The sequence below is a fragment of the Primulina tabacum genome, chromosome 7, assembly GCF_025594145.1.
Source record: "Primulina tabacum isolate GXHZ01 chromosome 7, ASM2559414v2, whole genome shotgun sequence".
Taxonomy (NCBI): Eukaryota; Viridiplantae; Streptophyta; class Magnoliopsida; order Lamiales; family Gesneriaceae; genus Primulina; species Primulina tabacum.
In genome coordinates this window covers 34,885,049-34,909,926 of record NC_134556.1, presented here as the reverse complement: position 1 = coordinate 34,909,926, position 24,878 = coordinate 34,885,049, and the positions used below count along the sequence as shown (strand labels likewise).

At 35.0% G+C, this 24,878-nt stretch overlaps 2 protein-coding genes and 1 long non-coding RNA gene across 4 annotated transcripts in view; 2 read left to right on the top strand and 1 right to left on the bottom strand.

Annotated features, from left to right (window-relative positions):
* Positions 1 to 674: 674 nt before the first annotated feature.
* Positions 675 to 6,472, top strand: LOC142551446 (phosphoenolpyruvate carboxykinase (ATP) 1-like). The gene is made up of 13 exons (XM_075660683.1): positions 675 to 854; positions 967 to 1,244; positions 1,396 to 1,592; positions 2,151 to 2,304; positions 2,846 to 2,930; positions 3,811 to 3,911; positions 4,060 to 4,358; positions 4,505 to 4,678; positions 4,768 to 4,833; positions 5,011 to 5,189; positions 5,289 to 5,458; positions 5,549 to 5,717; positions 6,225 to 6,472. The coding sequence occupies exons 2-13, from the start codon at positions 976 to 978 to the stop codon at positions 6,366 to 6,368; spliced, it is 2,007 nt and encodes a 668-aa protein (XP_075516798.1). The 5' UTR covers positions 675 to 854; positions 967 to 975; the 3' UTR covers positions 6,369 to 6,472.
* Positions 6,473 to 8,413: 1,941 nt separating this feature from the next.
* The window catches only part of LOC142551442 (uncharacterized), a 30,702-nt gene continuing 14,237 nt past the window's right edge, over positions 8,414 to 24,878 (top strand). Inside the window, exons 1-9 of one of the 2 annotated variants that reach the window (XM_075660680.1) lie at positions 8,414 to 8,824; positions 14,332 to 14,491; positions 14,925 to 15,017; positions 15,457 to 15,559; positions 15,721 to 15,892; positions 22,412 to 22,586; positions 22,972 to 23,100; positions 23,210 to 23,803; positions 23,913 to 24,554. In XM_075660680.1, the coding sequence (XP_075516795.1) occupies positions 8,619 to 8,824; positions 14,332 to 14,491; positions 14,925 to 15,017; positions 15,457 to 15,559; positions 15,721 to 15,892; positions 22,412 to 22,586; positions 22,972 to 23,100; positions 23,210 to 23,803; positions 23,913 to 24,554 (2,274 nt within the window). In that variant the 5' untranslated portion in view covers positions 8,414 to 8,618. Of the gene's footprint in view, positions 8,825 to 14,331; positions 14,492 to 14,924; positions 15,018 to 15,456; positions 15,560 to 15,720; positions 15,893 to 22,411; positions 22,587 to 22,971; positions 23,101 to 23,209; positions 23,804 to 23,912; positions 24,555 to 24,878 lie in introns of those variants that run through there. The other variant, XM_075660681.1, reaches the window with a different exon arrangement.
* LOC142551444 (uncharacterized) lies at positions 16,230 to 17,952 on the bottom strand. Its single transcript, XR_012821576.1, has 2 exons — positions 16,995 to 17,952; positions 16,230 to 16,961 (listed from the first exon to the last, which is right to left on the bottom strand). It is a non-coding gene; the product is annotated as an uncharacterized LOC142551444 (long non-coding RNA).

Here is a 24,878-nt window from a genome sequence, read left to right as displayed (position 1 = left end):
AATTGTATCCTTTGGTCAAATTTAAAGGCTATTTTTTGAACACTCTCATCCAAAATATGTACACAATCGCTCGCCTTAATATTTGAAATCCTTTGATTATTTATAAACATGAATAAAAACCAATTATTGATTTTAAAAACACCCTCACAAGCATTTTAATAATATAAAATAATATTATTTCTTAATATTTAATAATTTTTTATATTTTAATTACACAAAATGTATTTATAAATGCTTAATATAAATAAACGCAAATTACAAAAAAAAAAAAAACTAAATTTTTATCCCTTTATTGAATTATGGTTCGGATTAGAAACTCAATCGTAAGAATCTCTTCTCACAACTCAAAAAACGTGTATCTCTATTTAAAGTATGACAAAAATTTGTGTGAGACGATTTTACAGGTCATATTTTGTGAGTCAGATATCTTATTTGGATTATTCATGAAAAAATATTATTTTTATGCTAAGAATATTAGTTTTTATTGTGAATATCGGTAGAATTTTATCCGTTTCCCAGATGACATGCTCTTTTAAAGAATATGACATTTCTTTTTTTTCAATGATACATCGAGAGTGAAAGAATATTAAATTAAGTGAGATTTGAACTCAAAACCCCGTTAATTTTCAAGTCTCATCCTTTTACACTGGGTCAAAGACATTTGCCACAGTTAGCTTAATTAACCATGGTTAAAGAGATTTGACGATGGCATTGGTATAAATAAACACGCCTCCGAATCCTCCTTATTCCATCACTCCCACCGTGTCACCCGAAACGTTCAAACTCGATCATCGATCGCGTATTCGCATTTGCATGGTCGGAAATTTCCACCGCAGTCGAAGTTTTCGATTCCAGTAAGTCTCCTATCGCCATTTTATTTTGCAGAGTTCATGATTTTTAGCTGTGAAAATCAAATTTTGCGTAATCGAAGTCGATTTTTATTATTTTATTTATTTTTATGAACAGGTTGTGAAAATGGCGAGTGGAGAATCTAGGTTTAGCAATTGGAGTAACGGATTGCCTAAGATTCAGACTGATAAGATGAGCGGGGAAGAAATGAAGGAAGATCATGAGATCTGCCACGACGACACCGCCCAGCCGGTGAAGGCTCAGACGATCCAGGAATTACACTCGCTTCAGAAGAAGAAATCCGCCCCCACCACTCCTCTCACGGGGGCGCTGGGCACCTTCGCCGCCGTAGTCCCCGAAGAAGAGCGCAACAAACAGCAGCTGCAATCAATTAGGTATCCGTATCGTTATCGTTGTTTTCTTCGAGTCAATTGATCAATCACTCCGCGATTTACGATCTGACATAGATCAAGTTTGTACTCGACCCGTTTAGAATTAGTTTATATGGAATGAATCTTATTCTCAGCGTGTACGTAAATACTGCAGCGCGTCATTGGCGTCTTTGACTCGGGAAACAGGGCCGAAGGTGGTGAAGGGAGATCCGGCGAGAAAGTCGGAGACACCACACGTGCAGCCGTTGAGTCATCATCATCATCAGCAGCAGCATTTCGTCCCCACTTTCAATATCAGCAGTGACAGTGCCCTTAAGTTCACTCACATCCTCTATAATCTCTCGCCCGCGGGTAAATATACACAAACTCTGTATCTTTTTTTACGCAAAAGAGATAATTATATATTGAATGTGTTAAGCTGCAATAATCGCCTCTCGTAAATTCTTGAGCCGTTTGACTGACACAAAATTCATAAGTACGTCTTGAAAATTTGCCTTCTCTGATCATACAACTTCTAGCTAGTATTGAAAACATTATGTCAAAAACTCAAGTTTATAATCGATGGCTTAGTTTGATAAAAAAAAAATTTGATCGGGAAACAAATCATTAATCGAGTTTAATGCATGTTTTAAAATTTTTATTTTATAGTCAACAAAAGGATTGAACGACAGATCATAAAATCGATAGTTTAATATTTGACAAAGGGATTGGACCCCAGGGGTAAAATGAAAGTCTTGTCCTATTTTTAATAAGAATCGCTCCTCAAATGTATGTTTTTATGATTTCTCGAAAAATGTTTTACTTGTATACAAGAAAAATTCAGATGTATGAATTTTTTGAGTTTTTTTTCCTTTTAATCTGTTCTTATAAAATCTTAAAAAAATAAAATAAATTCATGGTTACATTCAGAGTTATACGAACAAGCCATAAAGTATGAGAAGGGATCATTCGTGGCGTCAAGCGGTGCATTGGCTACCTTGTCGGGAGCCAAAACTGGACGCTGTCCTAGAGATAAACGTGTTGTCAAGGATGAAACCACAGCCGAAGAACTTTGGTGGGGAAAGTAAGTGCATGCCCTTTTTTTATATTTCTTATATGAAATACTGTATGTTAGGATATAAAATTTTCTAGTTTTTTTTCCTTCTCAATTTGTCTTTCATCATAAAAAAACATTTATAATTATTTAATCATATTATTAAGCAAGAAACCACTGGTCTTCGAGACACACATAATTTCCTTTCCTAATATATTCTTATTTTTTTGGATAAAAAATAATAATATAAAAAATCAACTATAAAATTTAATTTTAAAAATTTGTTTCAGCATATTATGCTATCCATAAAAATTTAGTATATTTATCCTAAATTTTTATGTTTATGCACAAATAAATGTGCCCAAGAGTAACTAGTTTACTTGAAGTTGGAATTCAAATTTGAAATGTTTTATACAAAAATTTCTTCCCAAAATACAAAATAACAAAATAAAAACTCAATCATAAAATTTGATAAAAAAAAATCAAATTATATACTATACGTAAGATCATATATGTTTTATACTATACTGGCCAAAAGTCAAGGGTGTCACGAAATTTTTGTGATGCCCAGGGGATCACCCAACATTGAAATGGACGAGCAAACTTTCATGATCAACAGGGAAAGAGCTGTGGATTACTTGTGTTCCTTGGAAAAGGTAATCACTTTACTTTTATGGTCATTTACTACGTGAATCTCACGCTTTCGGAGTTAGTTCTCTGAAAATTCTTTCTTCTTTCCAGTTTTTTTGATGGGGTTTATCATCACGTTCAGTTTGTCGACTTTTTCAAGGAAAAGTCCCTACAGTCTCTCAAGTCAACCACTTGATTATTTATATGGGAAAATATATTTTTCGTCCATTAACTTTTTCAATCTATTAAATTGTCAAAATTTGGTTTGATACACTAATTTTTTTATTTTCGGCTATTTTATTCCAATCGTTGATGTGACATCTGACAAATCAACAATTTTCGATGTCATGTAAGCTTATTCCGGTGTCACATCAGCATTTTCCAGTATCATATCAATAATTGAACCAATATAGTCGAAAATTAAAAGTAAGTGAATGATGTACTAAAACCAAAATTTGAAAACTTAATTAACTAAAACCCAAAATTACAAGTTAGTGGAAAAAAATTGTTTTCTCTATTTGTATTTATATTATATTTACGGTTTCCATATTACATCAGCATCTCATGCAAAACACCCAATACAATAAACTATATAAATTCTCAAGTAAAAGGCTATTATATTTTTTATGGATGCCAAAGCATGATTTTGGTCGTATCCAAAGCAAACTGAAACCATATTGCAATAGCATAAAGTCTTAGATTTGTTGAAGCATAAGGCAGTGGAAGTAAAAAAATTCTATCGATATGGAATTAAAATTATTTAGTTAAAGCTACTGTATACCTGTAATGTTTTTTCGTCATCAAGTTGATAATTCAAATTCCATCCGGCCATTTGATACATTAACACGTCTAGTAGGTTCCCTTCCAATACAAGAATAATAATTAATGATCTCCTTGAATGTTCAGGTTTTTGTAAATGATCAGTTCCTTAACTGGGACCCAGAGAATCGCATTAAAGTCAGGATTGTCTCGGCTAGAGCCTATCATTCTCTGTATATGCACAACATGTGAGTAACTTACAGAAACCAACCTGAATTTTCTATATAAATGATCTTTTTATGCCAAAACTTTCACTAGCTTTTTAAAGGTGTTGCCCAAAGTTGTGATATCAAGTAATATGAGCCTAAAATATTTGGTAAATCGGGTGGGTGACAGGTGCATCCGACCCAGTCCAGAGGAGCTGGAGAACTTTGGTACTCCAGACGTCACAATATACAATGCAGGGCAGTTTCCTTGTAATCGATTCACACATTATATGACTTCCTCAACTAGCATAGACCTTAATCTTGCTAGAAGGGAAATGGTCATTCTTGGCACACAGTATGCTGGAGAAATGAAGAAAGGTCTTTTTAGTGTGATGCATTATCTCATGCCTAAGCGCCAAATCCTCTCTTTACACTCCGGCTGTAATATTGGAAAAGATGGAGATGTAGCCCTCTTTTTTGGCTTATCAGGTATAGTTACAGCAGCCACTGTTTCTGCACCTAACCAAAATGTGAAATCTAATAATATTTTCATGACAGGTATTGGCTACTGGTTAATCTAGCCAACAATGTGTTATAGACCATTAAATTTTTTTATGTTGGTGTTCATATTTTAGGTACTGGAAAGACAACATTGTCTACCGATCACAATAGGTATTTGATAGGGGATGATGAGCATTGCTGGAGTGAGAGTGGTGTATCGAACATTGAGGGAGGCTGCTATGCTAAGTGCATAGACTTGTCTAGAGAAAAGGAGCCCGATATATGGAACGCCATCAAGTTTGGCACAGGTATTCTTTTCATACTTCAAACATATTTTTTAATTTTCCCTCTATTACTTAGACATTGGTTAGTTGACAACACCTTCTATACATGGCAGTTCTTGAAAATGTGGTCTTCGATGAACATACTCGAGAAGTGGAATATACAGATAAATCTGTGACAGGTAAAATTTTGAGTTCTCTATGCTAATTGACATGGTAAAAAGGTGAAGTTAGAATGTCCTCAGTATGAAAACAAAAAAGAAAAAAAGAGAGAGAGAGGAAAAGAGTAGAAAAGCACCGATAAAAAATCAAATGAATTGGCTTATAATAACACAAAATTTTCAAACCTTTTATTTCAGAAAACACTCGGGCTGCTTATCCCATAGAATACATACCGAATGCCAAGATACCATGTGTAGGACCTCATCCGAAAAATGTCATTCTTTTGGCCTGTGATGCCTTTGGTGTTCTTCCCCCTGTCAGCAAACTGAGCTTGGCGCAGACCATGTACCACTTTATAAGTGGCTATACAGCTGTGGTAAGTACCAACAATTTTCTATATGATGATTAGGCTCCTTGTTTCAAATTTGCTAGTACTTATTCGCTAATAAAAATGAGCAACATTAATACTATGCAGATGGCGGGAACCGTGGATGGTATAAAGGAGCCAACTGCAACATTTTCTGCATGCTTCGGTGCGGCATTTATAATGTTTCATCCTACCAAGTATGCAGCCATGTTGGCTGAGAAAATGCAGAAACATGGAGCAACAGGATGGCTTGTAAACACTGGCTGGTCTGGTGGAAGGTATTCATAAAACTTTAGGCATCACTAATCTTAACCCAATACGTTTGAAAGCAATTGAGGTCAAATTTTACTAAGATGTTTCATTTGCAGCTACGAAACGGGCAGTCGTATCAAGTTAGCTTACACGAGAAAAATAATTGATGCGATACACTCAGGAGTCCTCCTCGAAGCCAACTACACAAAGACAGAACTTTTCGGGTTTGAGATCCCTGCTGGAATCGAAGGAGTGCCTTCAGAAATCCTTGATCCCGTTAACACTGTAAGTTACAATACAGAATATGGATTACTTTTGTTCATCGATATCATATTATACTAGGTTCTATACTCACTTGGAATAACATTTTGGTATGAAAAATGATTTCTAAATAGCCTCCATTCATGTTTGCTTATAAGGTAGCCGCCATTCTATGTCGCAAATCAGTCTCAGTATTGTCCCATGCCTTTTCACTTATTTTTTTAAGAAACAGATTTGTATTTGGGTCACGGTATAGAAAAAAATCTTCTGTCATCTTTTAAAGATAAATGGATAACTAAAAAAAGTCACGTATCGATCCATACAACATCTTTTTCACAGGCTTCTCTGTACAAACACACTCGTGATTTTTCTTCGTCTAAGCGAACCATGGTTGGACTAAGTAAATCGCGAAGACTCTATTCGAGCTCGTCTTTAAAATAACAACGTTTCTAAAACCCTACTATTATCAAATTTGAAGTTCTAACTATGACATGTTGTATAATGTGTGCGCTTTTTTACATTTGGTTTCAGTGGAAAGACAAGAATGCACACAAGGAGACACTGCTCAAGCTGGGAGGACTGTTCAAAAAGAATTTTGAGGTGTTCTTGAATCACAATATTGGAACCGATAACAATCTGACACAGGAGATCCTTGCAGCTGGACCAAATTTTTGAGCACTAAATAATTTGAACCGTTTTATTTTATTTTTGAAGTAACTATTAATTATATTTTATTATGGTTTGTTGGTGTATTGAAGACCTATTTTGTATTTGAATAACGTATGTTTCCTCTTTCACATGCACATGATACAATTATGCGGTCTAATTACACCAACTCCTCCTGAAAAATATATATAGAACCCACGCTACTAAAAAAATATTAATAGACTTTTTACATCCTTCATTTTTTTAAAAGCAAACATATTCCATTTCTATGTTATAAAAACTCAGACATATGATCAGGTTTTATTTCTAATTTTTAAAAGAGTAGGTCTCTTGTGAGACGGTCTCACGAATCTTTATCTGTGAGATGGGTCAACTCTACCGATATTAACAATAAAAAGTAATTTTTTTAGTATAAAAATTAATATTTTTTTATGAATGACCCTAATAAGAGATCCGTCTCACAAAATACGACCCGTGGGACCGTCTCACACAAGTTTTTGCCTTTTTTAAAAACACCTTATATAGAATACTATTTTGTGAATAAGTAAATTTTATATCTACACACTATTTGAAATGTTCCATCTATTTATTTTCTGAAATTCAATTCTAAAATTATTTCAAATATTTAGTTCTGATTATTTGAGTTGCGAAAATGTTGACTTATGATGTATATGAATTTTTGAATTTAGATTTTTTCATTACTGCGAATTTTGAGAAAAATAATCAATTAATTGAAATATATGAAAATTACTGATATTCAAATTATTATCGTGTACGTATTACGATTTTTTTATTTAGAATAACATAATTTTCGAATAATTATGAGTTTTGAAAGAAAAAAAATTTGTTGGAAATTTTTGAGATAATTGAATTTTTTTAAAGTTATGTCACTCTGAGAAAGAATAAAAACTATAAAACTATTTTTAAACAAAAAGAGGAGATACGATAAGTAAGGAACATACATCAATCACATTCTAAGATCAGTAAAATATCGATTTCAACCAAAATAACCGATCAAACTGAATTAATTTGAAAAACCAATTCGGTTCATTCACAAGTACGATTTTAGTTTTTTATAATATCAGTTAATTCGGTTTCAAGTTTTTATATAGAACTTCGATTAATCAAACAAACTGAACGTTTATAATTTTTTTAATAATATTAGACTTTCTACGAAAGCTTATAAGGATACAAATATTAGAAATTCCTAATAAAATTTTATTAGACTACAGAATTAGAAATTAAAATATTTTTTTAAAATAAAATTAAAATGTATTTAATTCATTTATTACATCAATTTTTTTATTAAATCTGATTTTTTAAAAAAAAATCTCATAAAATTTGGTTGATTCGGTTATCGACTGAAATAACCGATTTTTTCGGTTTGGTTCGATTTGTTTTAAAAAAAGTTCAGTTAATTCGATTTAAAAAGTCGGTTTGGTTTTAATTGAATACTCACACAATATCACAGTCTAACACGGAGTTAATGTCAACCATATATATTTTTGAATCATGACTTCGCCTATAAACAACAAAACAAAGAACTCACTAACCGATATATTTCAAATTTTACTTCTTCTCACGATGAAATAAAACTAACAAATCAAGTCATAAAATGAACAAATAATTTGTTCATCCGATAAATGGAAGAAAGATTCTTGAAATTGCACGAATTTTAACTTTCCAAGCTGGATGTTCCCATGGATCCGTTAACCAAATGAGCCAAATTATGCAATCATCAGCATCCACTGGTCTAATCCCTACAGTGACACATATTCCACTCAAACATGAAAAAAAATTATTTGAATTTACCAAGTCATGTATATAATTCTAGGGATTAATTAAAAAGGTAGGAGTGAGACAAAAAATATTTAAAAAATAAAGACTCTGATTTTTTTTTAAAAAAACAAGGAATTGACTTTTGATTATTATATTAACCGTAATTAAACTCTTTATCTTAATTAATATTTTTTTTTTCCATCTACACGTGTCTTCTCCCAATTAAAATTTATGAAGACATATATATAATTTTATGTTCCCACTTTAGTGTCGTCGTTCGTCCATAAATTTATCAATTACCCCAGAGAGCCTTCGAACTTGGTCTCGTTATTACTGCACCAAACAACAAAATTTGAAGTTTAGAACCTCACCCCCCCAATTTTCGAAGCCCTAGGAAACTCCCAATTGAAAAGAAGCCCCCTAATTGCAGAATTCTGGGAAATTCCTCTTGATATCACTTCCATAGCCCCCAATTGTGACATGGCTGTGGCGCCGGTGCGGGAGCAGGCTCTCCCACTGTTGGCGGCTGCGAATAACCATGGGGATTTGGCTGTAAAGATTTCGTCTTTGAAGCAGGCCAAAGATATTCTGTTGTCCGTTGAGCCGTCTCACGCCGCTGATCTTTATCCATTCTTGCTTGAGCTTCAGTTTTCCCCCGAAACCCTTGTTAGAAAGTACCTCATTGAGTAAGTTATCGCTATACAGAAGCTAATTTCTTCCGATATCTGGTTCTTTTCGGTCTGTTAATTTTTTTTATACCTGTTTTCTTTTTTCACACTGCATTTCCCTACATAATTTTCCAATTACGTAAGCCTGTTCTCATGATTGGAATTATGGTTTCCTTGCTCCGGCTGTGGATGCAAGTTACAGGTGTCATTAAGGGTCTGACATGATTTTTTTTTCAAATCGAAATTTCTATGGATGCAACCGTATCTATTTGTTTTTATATGGAACCTACGAGTACTTATTGAGATTGTGGTTCTCAGTTATCAAATTTAAGCAGAGATGGCTCCCTTATTGACTAGTAGTGCTGTTCATCTACTGTTTTTTTCGGTTTTGGATAAAATTCAAGCCAAACCATAAAATATTAATGACCAAACCAATTCAAACCAAGTTTTTGGTTTGGATAATCAATTTTAGGTTTCGAGTTTCATCGTTAATTAGTGCACGAGGTGTTTATTTGGAAAAAAATAGAAATTGACACTAGATAGCACTTAGAGGCGGGGTTAAAGTTATATTTTATTATTGATTAAAATGATTATAACTAAGATATCATAAATTAAAGTGCATGTTACAGATTTGTGAAATTTATTACCTAAACTTTTAGTTTTATGATTATTTTTATCTTGACTTAAATCTGCAACAAATAAATTTTCTATATAATTGGACTGTTTGCAAGACTAATAATATAACCTAAACAAAAATCTAATAAAATATTTTATATCCTAAAAACGCATATTAAATTAACAAGATCAATTGCATAATTTTTGTATATCGATTAATCGGTTTGATTCGGTTTAGTTTATCTAAAAGACTAAAACTTGGTTTGGTTGATTTTATTACCAGTTCAAACCGTAATTTACTGAAAAACCGATCCAAACCATGTGGATCCAAACCGTGATTGATTGAAAATCAATCCAAACTATTTGGATCCAAATCATATTTGATTGAAAACCGATTCTCATGTGCTTCGGTTCGGTTTTACAGTTTGGTTCGATTTCTGAACACCTTTGTTATTGACACATGTAACATTTATAAGTGAAGAAAGAGTACAAGGAAGAAGAAGATTGCTACTTGTCATGAATGTTTGTAATGTTGTTGCTGTTATTTTGAAATAATTTTAAAGCGAATAAAAAGTTATTTAGGTGATTTCAACGTGCAAATCAGTGCGGTTTGAGGACTATCAGGTACTTTTGAATACCAATGTATTTTTGTGGGTAGGACTTACTAAAGAACTTGAAAACTGACTGGAAACACGTTTAGTTTGGCCAAACTTTAGACCCAAAGGGTCCTTGACCTATGAGACCTCCAATGGAGGCGAAACATCTAAATTCTGACCCCGGAATATTAATTTTGCTACTTTGGTTCACCAATGTGCAATGGCTTGTGTTTTTTACCCAATACCCACAAACCTAACATGAACATGTTCAGAGAGGACTTACTTTGTGTGTGTATATAAGGTTAGTTTGTGGTTTATTCATTATTCCTAGCCCGGTGTTGGAAATATGGACCGACTGTTCATTCGGAATATTAAGTCACATTGTATTTTATTGTGGACTTGACTTTGCACAAGAAGTCAATGTCTCTAGAGAGACAAGCCTCTGGCTGTTATGTCGTTGTTAATACAATTACAAGCAATGATGCACACTTTTTGTGATTAGAAGTGTTTGGTTTGAAACTCCGATTCGAACAGGAGGACCACGCCATGCTAATAAGCCTTGGATTATCTATACAGCCCCCACCGAACACAGTGAACCATTCATGAGGCACACCGATGCAATTATCAGGGGTGTGCTCTTCCACTGAGCTAATGGCCTGTTGTGCGAGCCTAAGAAAAAATTAATTCTATTTGTTTTTATTTTTGTTTCAGTTAAAAAGAAATATTTCCACAAATTTTTAGGGAAAAACTACTTCCCACTAATTAGTGACCCTATAATTCTAAAATTAATAAATTTTTTTTGATATACTTTTAAAATTAATTAAATTTCTTATTGATAAATTTTGTATAGTAATTTTTTTTTTTTGATAGGAAACAATATTTTATAAATAAAGTTTTTAAAAATGATTACAACAATGGATTAGATATTCACTGTCATCATTTATAGAAGATGACTGTCCTAATTTAGAATCCTACAACAATAATAATTTACTGATACACATAATCCCACTGTCTTATCAAATCAAAAACTGAGACATTCTTGAAATCTTTGTGAATTCCAATCCACATGGCAACGCTAATCTTGATTTTCTCCCAGCATTTGTCAATGTCCGTCTGTCTATCTTCGAAGATTCTTTGATTTCTTTCCAACCAAACCGTCCAGCAAATGCAATGAACCACAACTTGCCAAAATTTTCTTCCTCTCTTACCCGTGATATGTCCCAAATCCATGCTGAATAGATCTTTGGTTGATTTAGGTGTTACCCAAACCAACCGCAGCTCCTGCAATGCTTTAACCCATAATGAAAACTGAGAATGGACAATGGATGAGAATGTGGTCCTGAGTCTCCGAATCATTTCTGCATAGAACACACCAATTGGGGCACAATGCAAGCCCGGGGCATCTTTTTTGAATCGTCTCCGATGTTGGTAGCTTACCGAGAGTTGTTGTCCAAGAAAAAAGCTGAATCTTACTAGGAACAGGGACCTTCCAGATAACGTCGAAGAGTAGAAATTTTGGGTGAAAGTTATCTGAGAAAAAAGACTCGTAGAAAGAACTAACAGAAAACAAACCCGACGAATCCCCACTCCACTGAATAAAATCGTCCACCCCCTCAACTAATCTAACCGGCTCTAAAACTTCTAATAACCCTGTCAGCTCATCGATCTCCACATCTCTCACCCCCCTTCTGAAATGAAAATCCCATGAATGGTCGCAAGTTGCACTATCATAATGAGCAAAATTTGAAATAGTGAAATTGTGAGAGGAAGAAAGCTGAAATAAAGCTGGAAAACAAACCTTAAAAGGACTGACCCCCAACCAATTATCCTCCCAGAATCTAATCTTATTCCCTCCTCTCACCTTAATTAAAATCTTATTCTTAAAAGTTGGGTATATCCGAGAAATAAATTTCCAAGGGCATCTGTATGTTACATTTCTTGCCAACCCCGCATCCCAACCGTTTTCTTGTAACCCATATTTGCTAACAATAATTTTTTTCCACAATGTTCCTTCTTCTCAGAAAAATCTCCACCACCACTTCCCAAGCAATGCTGTATTTTTGAAGCTGATTTTCGAAATGCCCAATCCACCTCTTTCCTTTGGTTTACAAACTTGATCCCATGCGGCCAAATGCATGTGGCTCTCTCCATCCATTCTGTCCCATAAAAAATCCCTTGATATCTTATCCATCGATTCCTCAACACTTTTTGGTACCTTGAATAATGACATGTAATAAATTGGCATGGAATTCAAACCGAAAGTATCAATGTTAATCTACCCCCTTTGGACAAAAATGCTTTCTTCCATGTAGCCAATTTTCCGGACATTTTAGCAACCACCGGCTACCAAAAAGCTGCTTTCAAAGGATTGCCTCCCAAGGGTACTCCCAAATATGTAATAGGCCATGACTCGATACCACATCCCACTTGTCTTGCTAACCTTTCAACTTGTTCAAGTTCACGATTAATTCCCAACAACGCACTCTTTTCCCAATTGATTTTTAAGCCCGACATATCACAAAAGGAACTCACCACTTGGACCAAGAATGTTATGTGTTCATCATCCTTTGCGAAAAAAAGCGTATCGTCCGCAAACTGGATATGAGATATCTCAATCATTTCTCTGCCGACCTCTATCCCCTTTATAAGGTTCGATTCCTTAGCTTTGTCTATCAATCTTCCCAACACATCAACGACCAAGTTGAATAGAAAGGGAGACAATGGATCTCCTTGACGAAGACCTTTGAAAGCCCTGAATTTTTCTCTCGGTCTCCCATTGATCATAACTGAAAATGATACATTCGATACACAACCTCTCATCCATGATCTCCATCTATTTCCAAACCCTTTTTTCATTAAGACAAAATCCAAAAACTCCCAGCTCACGTTGTCATAGGCCTTCTCAAAATCCACTTTCAAAACTCAACCTTTTTTTTCTTAATCCTAGTCTCTTCGAGCAACTCATTCGCTATAAGACCACAGTCGAGAATTTGTCTACCTTCGACGAATGCATTTTGTGATTCTGAAATTGTACGTCGCCATCATTCTTTTCAACCTTTCTGTTAGGACTTTCGATAATATCTTATATAAGCTTGTTATTAGACTGATGGGTCTATAGTCCTTCACTTTGTACGAGTCAACTTTCTTTCTAATCAAGCATATATAAGTCTCATTGGTGATTCCATTGACGATTCCATTTTGAAAAAACTCATCAAAGACCAACATGAGATCTGTTTTGACTACTTCCCAACATTCTTGAAAAAAACCAAGAGTAAATCCATCAGCTCCCGGGCTCTTGCCCCCATCGCACTTAAAGACTGCTTCCTTCACCTCATCTTCGCTAAATTTTTTTTCTAGCTCTCGGCTCATCTCCGCTTCAATCGGGCTCCAATCCACGCCCTCAATACCCCAACATCTTGCTTGCCGCTTACTGTACAATCCCTTGAAGAAATCTGATATGATAGAAACAATCTCGTCCTCACAAGTTGTAATTGAACCATCGTTTCTTTCGAGTTTGTCAATGGTCGATTTACTCTTACGATTGTTAAGAAGGGAGTGAAAGAATTTAGAGTTTTGATCCCCTTCTTTGATCCATTTTACCTTGCTTTTTTGAAAGTTCATTTGATTCTTTCGTCTTATCATCTCCTCTAACAACAGCTTCGCTTCTTTTCTCTCAGACACTAAGCATTCCGAAGCCTTCCCCTCTCCCTCTAATTTGTCAATTCTACTGATTTTGTTCGATAATTCTGCCGCTTTCATCTCCCTCTAATTATTTCTGACAAATTTTTCGATAAGCTTTGAAAGCAGACACCAACCATTTCAAATGCTGAAGCAAGTTATTTTTCGTTATTAGACTTTTCTTTGGTAGGAATAGGTGAGGCTATTAGTTTGTGAGTCACTCTGTATGGTTGGGATGTTTATTTTCTTATCTTGTTAATTTTTCCCCTAGAGCAAATTCGGTCTTTGGAATGTTGGTTTAAGCAGTAGTGATTTTCTTCAAATCGTATTAATTGAATAACTGTACCAAGTGGTATATATCGGGTAGTGGAGGTTTTAAAGGAATATTATCTGTCGTTTCCCCTGGATTTTCTAATTTTTTCATCTTATTTTATGGGTTAGGTTTTAAGCAACAATCATTGTCTGTCTAATCTTTCCCTTTTGAGGACATATTTTGACTCTGAAATAGTCCCGTTCAAATTAAAGATGCTCACTTGTGTTTGTTTTGCAGTTTACAATTAATTGTACGTAATCTTACTTGGTAACTGTCAATGAAGCCGTTTCAGCGTTCTTAACATTGTTGAGCTTGGTTGACAGGGTAATTGACGAGATTGGAGAAAAAACAATGGAGCATCTGTCCGTATTTTTTCCCGTGTTATTAACATTCTTGAAAGATAATAATCCCAAGCTTTCAAAGCAAGCTATTATCGCCGGCACAAAATTTTTTTATCGGTCATTGGAGGAATTAGCATTTCAGGTCTATTTCTCACTGTGAATGAGTATGTTGATTTGTGACCACACCTGTTTCTCTCTTCCTGATTGACCTATATGTCACCTGTTACATTAATTTTAGCTCATGATTTCTCTTATTCTAAGTTCATTGCCTTTTCTTCGGAATCTGTGCTGTTGGTAGTGATTGTGAGACATATGAGTAACATTGATTTCATGTTTTGTTACAAAGATCACATTCATATGAGTTAGTACAGGAGCATATATCTGACTCGAAGGCGACTCACAAATTTCATTTTGTGTATAGCGTACAATATGAACCGAATATCAAATTCGACCGACCTCTTTTTTCAATTCTGGCATTTTATTTTCATCGTTTTCCTTGTCTTACTGTTATTTCGGGGAATGATTAGTTTTGTTTTTATGTATGAAACTTTAAAACTGTGTTTTAAAAATTATAGTTTCAACGGCATGGTATAGTTGAGAGGTGGCTTGAAGAGCTGTGGACCTGGATGATGAAGTTCAAGGATGCTATTTTGGACATTATTTTTGAGGTATTTATCAAGTTGCAGGTGCAATGTAGTTTATGGTGCAATAATCACAATCTTTCTTCAACTAGTGCATATGTCTCATTTTCATTTGTTCGGGGTGAGCATTATTGGGGATTTCACCATGCCGAAGATTAAGATTATCCGAAGTAGTACATTGATATCTAGCATCAAGAGTTAGATGGTGGAGATGAATTGTATTAGTTGGGGGACCTTAATGCAAATGATGATTTCAGGGTGTTCACACTTCACATTGTCATAGCCCTGGTTTACTTGCAAGTGCACATTATATATTGTTTGCTCTATCTGACCTTCCCCGAGGAAATCATCAGAACATTTCACAGCTTCATCAATGGCAAATGAATTGTTCTGTAACCTGCCTTTCATGTTGGATTGTTCTTGAATACGTGCTTTACATGAAAATTTTCCTCCATTTTGTTTGTAGGTTGGTACTGTTGGTCCAAAGTTGTTGGCGATAAAGTTTATGGAAAAATATGTTTTACACTTCACATTTCATTCAAATGATCCTCGAACATTCAATCCAGAAGGTAATCCATTTCGATCGATGACTATAAGCATCTGTGTGTTGGATTTTTTGAGGTTAATTTCCGTGTTATCTTTTCAATGGGGTTATTTTAACCCATCATGCAAAATGCTTTTAAGATTCTGATTAGTAATTGTAATATTTCCATTGATTATTTTCCTGTAGTTATGATAAGACCTGGAAGTGAGTTCAATATCTCATGGATCATTGATGGTCATCCTATCGTTGATCCGTCAGTTTTTGTCAAAGATGCGACTAGATATTTGGGCATCTTGTTGGACATGCTACGGTCAGCTAGTAATTTCCTTGGTTCGTTGACGATAGCTGTCATTAATAGGTGAGCTTTGTAAATAATTCTTTAGTTCCCTCTCTTTTTGTAAATAGTTCTTTAATTCCCTTGGGCAGTTTAAAAAACTTTGACTTCTAAAATAATTTTTTATTCATTATTATCATTATTTTTAAAAAGTTATAAGCTCCACCTTAATTGGAATATCTTTTGAAGGACATATTTAACTTGCCAACTGAAGTGGGACTGCTTATGTTAATTGGAGGTTATGAGCATTACTTACCAGATTTGAGTGCCGTAATACTTATTGATTGTTGGTAATAAACATGAGTACATGTTGGCTGGTTTCATCTGGTGCTGACGGTTAACACTGGAAAAACTTATGTCCTTTAGGAGATTGCTTACTGTGGCTTGTTTGTGAAAGAAGCGTTTGGGTTTTGAGAAAGTGTTTTGTGACTCTGGATGCTGAAGATAATGAAACCAGAAAAATTTTGTTCTCTATGTGTACTTAACTACTTATTAATTATTATATAGGTTGTGATATGCATTTGAGGTTTGTTGAAAACTTTGAACTGTATGCATGGTTGAAATAACTTCTGTGGAATCGAAATACACGATTCTCCTGATTTGAATTTGATTTAATTATTTTCCTGAAGATAATTGTGGTTTATACTATGAAACCTTGTTTTCTTGCTCAGTAAAATATGAAACAAGCAAATAAGTATGAGACAAAGTTTGTTTTGGATCTTTGAATTCATTGGAAAAGGAGAAGGCATCACGAACATAATACCATAACACCAATTATGCAATTAAAATTTTTTTCTCAGCGAATTGTTTGCGTGTGTATCCCCATGTTTCCTTGGGGGACAGTTCCAAAGATGTTTATTTATTGATCCCTTTCATGTTATCTGTTAGTTTTACAACCTTGTTAGGCACATTAACGTTCAGTTTGACCTCTAATTTTGCGTGCTTTTTTATTTCACGGCTGTATTGTCTAATCTGTGTTTTGTACTGGGTGTCACAGCTTGCATTGTATTTCTTTATGATTCATATTGCATTTACCATGACTTTGAACTTTTAAGGGTTGTGGTGTGTATTGAAGATTTGGTTTGATAGCATACTCTTGATAAATCATCCAGTATTGATTCGTCACTCGTCTAACGTGTGCTGATTTTGTGATTGTGCAATGCAGATTCAGCGAAAACTGTTCAACCTGCTACCCTTGCACCTCACTAAAGTTTTAGCTATTTGTTGCTTATGCTGTTTTGTTGAATAATGAAGGAAATATAAATCTTTGTTCATTTAGAATTTTGTTTGCATTTAAAGCTATGAGATAATCTGCTATCTGGTAATTCCCCTACAATGACCTGTTCTTAGATGTATTTAATTGAGATTTTGGAGGGATCACTGAAGCTTGGAAAATTCTTCTGTGATAAAGTTCTACAGCCTATTGTGCTATCAGTGCAGCATGCTGTGCCGCGTTTTAGCAATGGAGTTAAATAGCAGTTTGCCAGGGACTGCTGAATTGATGGTCCAGATAAGAGAAGTAGGAGTTAGCCGATGTCAACAACATTTGCAGTTTATAGGGTCGATTTACTGGTTGTAAATGTTTTGATACAAAACACCTCATCTTTTTAGCTTGAATTTTGTATGAACATACAGTTGCGGCATGTGGGGCTTGTAAATACTCTTTACTAGATGATTTAAATGCCATGAAATTTTATAATAAGTCATATTCGGCTAGTATTCATTTTATTGTTGCAAGAAGGTTTTGCTATGTCGTGCATGTTATCTTTCTTTTGTTGTCAGGATTTATATCCCTTATCTAATCCATGTGGAACTAGCACTTGTTCTTGGGCTAAATAGTTGGCTTGAACTGTTTCTTAAATTCCGCCTGATACAGCCTGCTTACTTTTCTTATGGGAAGAACACCCATGAGGGTTTTATCTTGATTTTAATTTTTAAAAGTGATATACTTAATGTGTACTGGCAGCATGATATCCCCCAACTGCAAAATTGAGCGAGATGAGCAATTTGTGTGAAGCGCATTGAGCCTCTTTTCTCTCCTTGATGATTACCCTGTGACGTGGGGTCTGGAGTGTAGTGAAGTAGTTTTTGTGAGCAGTGTCATTTAATGCCTATAGTAAGTGGAAACTGAAAATGATGAACATCAATACTAAGTCGATTGACCACTCAATACAATCTTCAAGGAATTGAAGAAAAGGTGGAACACTTGATGCTAGAAGTTGTGAGATACAGGATGTTGTTGAGCACTTTTGAATGGGTTGTTATCATGTTAGAGATCAAACTGTTGGTACAATGGAAATGTAAATTACATTATTGTACTATCAGGCACATCATTTTAATCAGACTACTGAGTTCAATGCAGCATATCAAGAAAAGGTTTGGAGCTGATGGAGAATCTGAAACCCATTAATCTTTGCTTTAAAATTTTGTTCCGTTGTATGACTTTGATTCTGTCTATGATAATTTTTCTCCTTGAAATTGTAAATTGAAGGCAATATAGTGTCCAGAGTTGGACCCTGGTATAAGTCTGGATACATTTCATAAGTTGGTGTCCATTGACTTAGAAGGATGTAAATCATAAGTGGATACATTCTCACAAGTCTGTGTCAATTTTTATTTTTTTTTTTGATAAGAAACTATTTTATTGGATTAGGAAGGAGTTACATCATATGTGCGGATGAGTAATCCGCTACAATGTTACAAAGAGACTATAATAAGGAACCGATGAAATAGAACAAAATACAATACTCAATACCGTACTAACTTCCAATCCCTAAATAACTCTGACACACTTAAATGATTAATCTGAAACAAGTTGACAGTCCAAGTGGCGACCCTTAATTTTATTCTCTCCCACACTTGATCATTTGACTCGGACACATCTTCAAAAATCCTTCTATTCCTTTCCAACCAAATGGTCCAAAATGTGCAATGGATGATGATAAACCAAAACTCTCTGAATTTTTTGTCGAACGGGTACCATGAGTTGGCATGTAGTAGGTCAGCGGCTTGCCTAGGTAAAGCCCATTGAATTCCTAGCTCTGTTAATACTTTGATCCAAATACCTCCCGCGAAGGAGCAATGTAAAAGTATATGATCTTGACTCTCCTCATGATTTCGACATAGACAACACCACTGTGGTTTTAAAACACAGTTCTTCCATCTTCTTTGCATGAAGTCGCATGTCGGTAACTTCCCCAACTATTTTTTGGAAATTGTGGATTTGTACAAAACTTCCATTGTACTATCATGTGATCCATTTCTTCCTTTTGTATATTTTTCAACCATTTTTTCCGACAAACTGGGATTTATAACGCCTTTACAATATCAAGTGATTCATTTCCATGTCTATTGGCCGCCCCATGAATGATGGACATTTCACTATACACTTGGTGACTTGGCATATTTCTACGATATCTATGGAAGTTTAGTATCCAACTTCTGGTTGTATGTGAAATTGTATGCACATTAGATGAATGGGCAAGCAACTTATCTGCTTTTGTAACACCATAATTAGTTTTTTTTCTTGGTAAATTGTTATTAGTCCATCATATGTTGAATTGAAATTACATGTCATTTAATGTTTACTCTTTGTTTCATGCATTGGAATGACATTCTCTCCGAGTGAGGATTGCATGCTCTTTGTAGTATTTGATCTTATTTGTTGTTTGTCATTGAGGTTTTTTGTTTACTTGATTGTGATACTATTGTTCGTTTCAAGGCATCTATCCCTTTTTTTTTTTGAGAAAATAGTAAGGCGATTTTGGTACATTTTTTTAGTCACGATTTATCTTCTAGTGAAGGATCTTACTAGTGATGTTTTCATGCTCTTATTTTTTTTGTCTTAGTTCACATGATTTGGGAAGGGGATAATTTTTAAATTTTCAAACTGATAACTTGGTTATGTTTGGGAATTTAATATCTGACAATTTACTTGTGGTAGGTAGGGTAGTATTCTACTGCAATGTTCTTCTAATTTGGCCATTTGGCTAGATGTTGTGGTTTTATTTCATTTATTTAGTTTCTAGGTTTCTTACTCAAGTGTAAGAAGCAACTTAGTATTTTCTGCTGCTCGTTTTCAGTTTTTGTGGGTTTTTTCTTAGTCAATGTCGTGCACGATGTGTTCTATGAAGGCATGTCAAATCATTAAACATTCTAAGTCGGTAACTCGAGTAACTGTCGCACCAACTGTCATGTCTGGAAGGGGACAAGTGTAACTGCTGCATTCATGCAAACTGTCTGAATGCCACTTGTTTATGCATGCTGCCAAGTGTCCACAACTGAAACCATAACCGTCCAAACAATCAGAACACGCCACATACATGTCTGAAGAAGTCCAACTCGAGTTGACTTGGTGCACCCAACCAAGCTCAACTTTGCCAACACTTTTCTGCCTTGAATGCATCCTCTCAACGTGCTAACTTGCTTATATACTTGGCCAACGGGCATTTAATTTTTGACAATTTACTTGTGGACCTGTGGTAGGTAACGTAGTATTCTACTGCAACGTTCTTCTAATTTGGCCATTTGTCTAGACCTTGTGGTTTTATTTCATTTATTTTGTTTCTAGGTTTCTTACTTATGTATAAGAAGCAACTTAGTGTTATCTGCTGCTCGTTTTCAGTTTTTATGGTTTTTTTATTAGTCAGTGTCGTGCACAACGTGTTCTATGAAGGCTAGTCATGTCTAATCATTAAATCAACAACATTCTAAGCCTAAAACTAACTGACATCCTCGTCAATTAATTGTTTTTTTAGAAAATGGATTGTATGGTACACCATCTAATTTGATGGTCGTGCAATTGGAAAGGTTGATGATATTGCACTTGGTCTGGCAGAAAGATAAGATGTAAGTGTTGTGTGTTGGCTGAAAGTGGACGGAGTTCATGATAGGTCCCTTTGAGGAGTCGGTTGCGGCACTAGTGGAATTCTTTTGTGGAGTAATCATGAGGATGAACCTAATATTAACTGATCTATGTAAAGGTCTTCCTGTTGTTTAAGCTCTCTTGGTACCTCATTTGCTGAAGGTGGTGGTAGTGTACGCACAGTATCCACAATTTTCGGAAATTAAAACTTGATTTTCGTTCAGTTTGCAAGGATAAAGCATTGAACTTTCCAGTTGGGCTTTACATTCGAATAGTTTAAGTAACACAACCTCACATTCAACTCAATTGTTCAAAAACCATTCACATTCACAGTCACATATACAGTCAGATTCACATTCGTTTTTATTCCTCTTTCAACCCTTATTGTACCTTCTTTGCTTTTTCATATACTCGTTTGGACATCATCACTTGATTGAATATTACAACTTTTAAAATCTGTTGCCGAATTTCATTTCCCAAATAGCACAAAATTCTTTTAAATTTGTTTGGGTTGGATTAAGATGAAGACCCAACGATTACTACCTTTGCTTCTTATAATGTCTTTCTTTTTTCTTTTTGGTCTGATGGCGAATGTGGTTGTTGAAGTCTCATGGCAACCAGTATGGTGATTTATCAGGTGCCATGATGTCATGCTGGTCATCTTGGTGGCTATTTGATTAGTGACAAAGTGATGTGTTACTTTCTTTATCCATGTGATAGTATGTGTAGGCATTTGCCTTTCCATTGAGATGATTACTTTTTGTCTTTTTCACATTATTGATTCCTACAAACATCTAAAATAAGTGAATCAATTTCTGCTGTCCAAGAGAGTATATCCGGCATTTTTTGTTGGGAGAGAGACATGTATGTTTCACATGTTATGTATGAAACACTTTATTGGATAGTTCAAAATTTTATGTAAGTCATTTGGAAAATATTAGAAGTCACGATGATCTGTCCTTTTCTTATACTTGGACCATCAATTTTCTCAGAGAGAAATATGAATAGGACATGATTTTTCTGGGTGGCATTTCAGTTGTGAGATTCAAAATTTGCTTCTTTATCTTGTTTGGTAAAAATCACTTTTTTATGAGCTAGTTGGGCTTCTGCCGTGCTGTTTTTCAACAGTCTTTCTTACTTTTTTAGCTTTTGCTTCATACATTTTTTTCTTTTAAGTTTAGTAAACATAAAAAAATGATGTCATTCACTTGCTGTCTGTTTTGTGAACTGGAGTTAATTGTCAAAGTGAAGCTTGAGTAGAAGAAGAGAGTTCTTTATAAACAAACAATGATATCTTTTGAAAAATTTACCGAATGGGATAAAAACTGCAGGTAATTTCGGCTTGTCTGTGTTTTGTTGCTATCGCTTTATTCTGATGATAAAATGTCACTATTGTTTTATTTTTCCTGTGTTATGGTCCTATCTTTCATCTTGACTCGTTGACCTAGTGATTTCTGTATGTGTATCATCCTCCATTTTTTTCGTTTATATCTAATCTAATGTTTTTGTATTTTTTCTTTGTGCTTCTGTGGGTGTTAAAATTTTAATTGATGGATGCTTTCAGTGTTTTTTGACTTGTGGCGCTTCTTATTTTCTGTTGGCATGCGTTAGAAAATTTTTATATTTGTTGCACGTGCTTCAGCTCTATACATGATCTAACAGTAGATCTTTGTTTTCAGTCTTGCAGCAATTGCACGGAAGAGGCCTGTGTACTACAATTCTATCCTTACTGCACTGCTTGATTTGGATCCAAACTGGGAGATGGTGAAGGGTCGCCATACTGTCAGCATTCAGTTTTCTTTGAGAACTGCATTTTTAGGATTTTTGAGGTGTACACATCCAATCATTGTCGAGGTAAAATATTACTGCTTCAGTGGCTACAGTGAATTTGGATGTACTTCTGTGGATCCTCAATTGAATAATTTTATTTAATGCCAGATTTATCAACCATTAGCTCTTGCATTCATTTACGGTTTTATTTTATATGTAGCAACATACAGGAAGTAGAAATGAAATTAGTCCTCTATACTGTTACCTTTTTATAATCATGAATGGATACATACGTATCAGGAAATCCATTTCAAAATGTGGGAACTTTTCTGTTTTAACCAACCACAAGAATAAATTTGTAGTCCAGAATTTCATGCCCCAGTGCCTCATTGATCTAGACAAAAGTGATATTACACAAGTACTTATTTGTTATGCCATCCTTACATTGAATATATAATTTTTATAACAGTCGAGGGAAATATTGCTGAAGGCTTTGCGAGCTATGAATGCTGGAGAAGCTGCCGATCAAGTTATCCGACAGATGGATAAACTAATGAAAAACAATGAGCGTGCATCACGAGATTTGAGATTGAATAAGGTTATATCTGTTCAATAAATTGAATGTTGTGGTCTTATCTCATGACTGATGAATTACTGATTCTATATATTTGTTTGCGGTTGTGGTGGTAATCTGGACTTTTTCTCAGGATGATCAGATACCAAATCAGTCGCATATTGCAGGAGATGTGACAAAGAAAAGGTTGGCGCCGATGGAGAATGATGATCAGAATAATTGCCAGGATGTTTCTTCTAAGAGAATTCGATATGGTCCTCGTAACACAACTGCAGCAGCAAATGCTGTTCTCAATGATGCTGGACAGGACCCTGTCAATGGGATCTCCCCTAAACTTTCTGTAATAGATGAGAATCTGAGTCCTGTTGAACAAATGATTGCTATGATTAGTGCTCTAATTGCAGAAGGTGAAAGAGGGGTCGACTCTCTGGAAATTCTTATATCCAACATACACCCGGATTTACTCTCGGATATTGTTATAATGAATATGAAGCACTTGCCAAAATCTCCACCTCCTTTGTCTCAATTCAGCGACTTGTCTTACAGTATTAACGATGCTTCAAGCGATCCATCTCAGATATCTCCATCAAATGGTTTGACTACTTCTTTACCAACTTTAGGCCCTTCAGAAGTATCTGCATCTCTATCAAACACGATTAGCCTGCCATTTTCAGATATGTCCACTTCCACCAATCTTTCTGCAGATTCCAAACGTGATCCTCGAAGGGTAAGATTTTTAAAAGTAGAACAGTTTATGGGCCATTTTACTCTTCATGTTTTCTTCATTACTGTAAGTTTGTTCCCAGATATCTTTTAATATTTTATAAATGGTCCAGGATCCTCGTCGCCTTGATCCAAGACGCATGATGGTACCTGTAGATGTGACACCGTCATCTCATATGGAAGATAATGTAGATCCTATCCATCATCATGTTGTACAGTCTGATTTAGATGTTCCTAACTCCTCTTGTCCACTGTCATTGATACCTCCGTCTAATTCTGAAAGTATTTCCATCGCTCTGGTTCCCAAAGTTGAAACTATCTCAAATCCATCTGAAACCCCTTCAATCTCAGAAGCTAATAGATCAGTTTTGAAAGATGAAGTTCCAGATATGGAAGCCATGGAATTTATTACGAGTGGGGAAATAAATAATGCTTCACATCTTTTGCCGTCCTCTGCCAGCAAAGTTGATGACACTCATGGGGCTGTACCACTGGATTTTGCTCCTCCAGATGGCACTTATTCCCCATCATCACAAGACACTGACCAGCTTTCACCCAATTTTTCGAATGTTGAAATATCTGAAATTGCATCTTCACTGTTGCCAGTGCTTCCCCAATTTATTGAGCTAACTGAAGAGCAGCAAAGAGAGGTGAAGAAAGTGGCACTGGAACGGATAATTAATCTGTACCCACGTTTGGAGAGAATGGATTCTAAGAATGCACAAATGGCGTTGGTTGCCCGATTGTTTGCCCAGGTAGGGCCTAAGATCCTTTCATTTACTTTTCTATGCCACAAGATTTTTAATGCTTTCGATTTTCGTAGGCGTGGCTTATGTCAAGATTTATACTTCAAACAAGCCTATTGAGATGTGCTGAACGAGAATGTTTGTAGGAATACACCTGTTTGTTTCCAATGATGAAATTTGTTTTGATTTGTGCTTTTATATTTTTTCAATGGTGAATTTATGCGTTGAGAGTTGGGTAATTAGATAGTTACTTTTATTCTTTTTTTTTAATGTACACTGATGCCTTGAACATGAACTTGTTTTCATCTTTCTGGCTTGCCGGCTTAACTACCG

Coding starts and splice junctions, on each gene's coding strand:
- LOC142551446 (XM_075660683.1), top strand. CDS start 976: ATGGCGAGTGGAGAATCTAGGTTTAGCAATTGGAGTAACGGATTGCCT. Junction 4,679..4,767: donor CGCCATCAAGTTTGGCACAG/GTATTCTTTTCA, acceptor TATACATGGCAG/TTCTTGAAAATGTGGTCTTC. Junction 5,459..5,548: donor ACTGGCTGGTCTGGTGGAAG/GTATTCATAAAA, acceptor TTTCATTTGCAG/CTACGAAACGGGCAGTCGTA.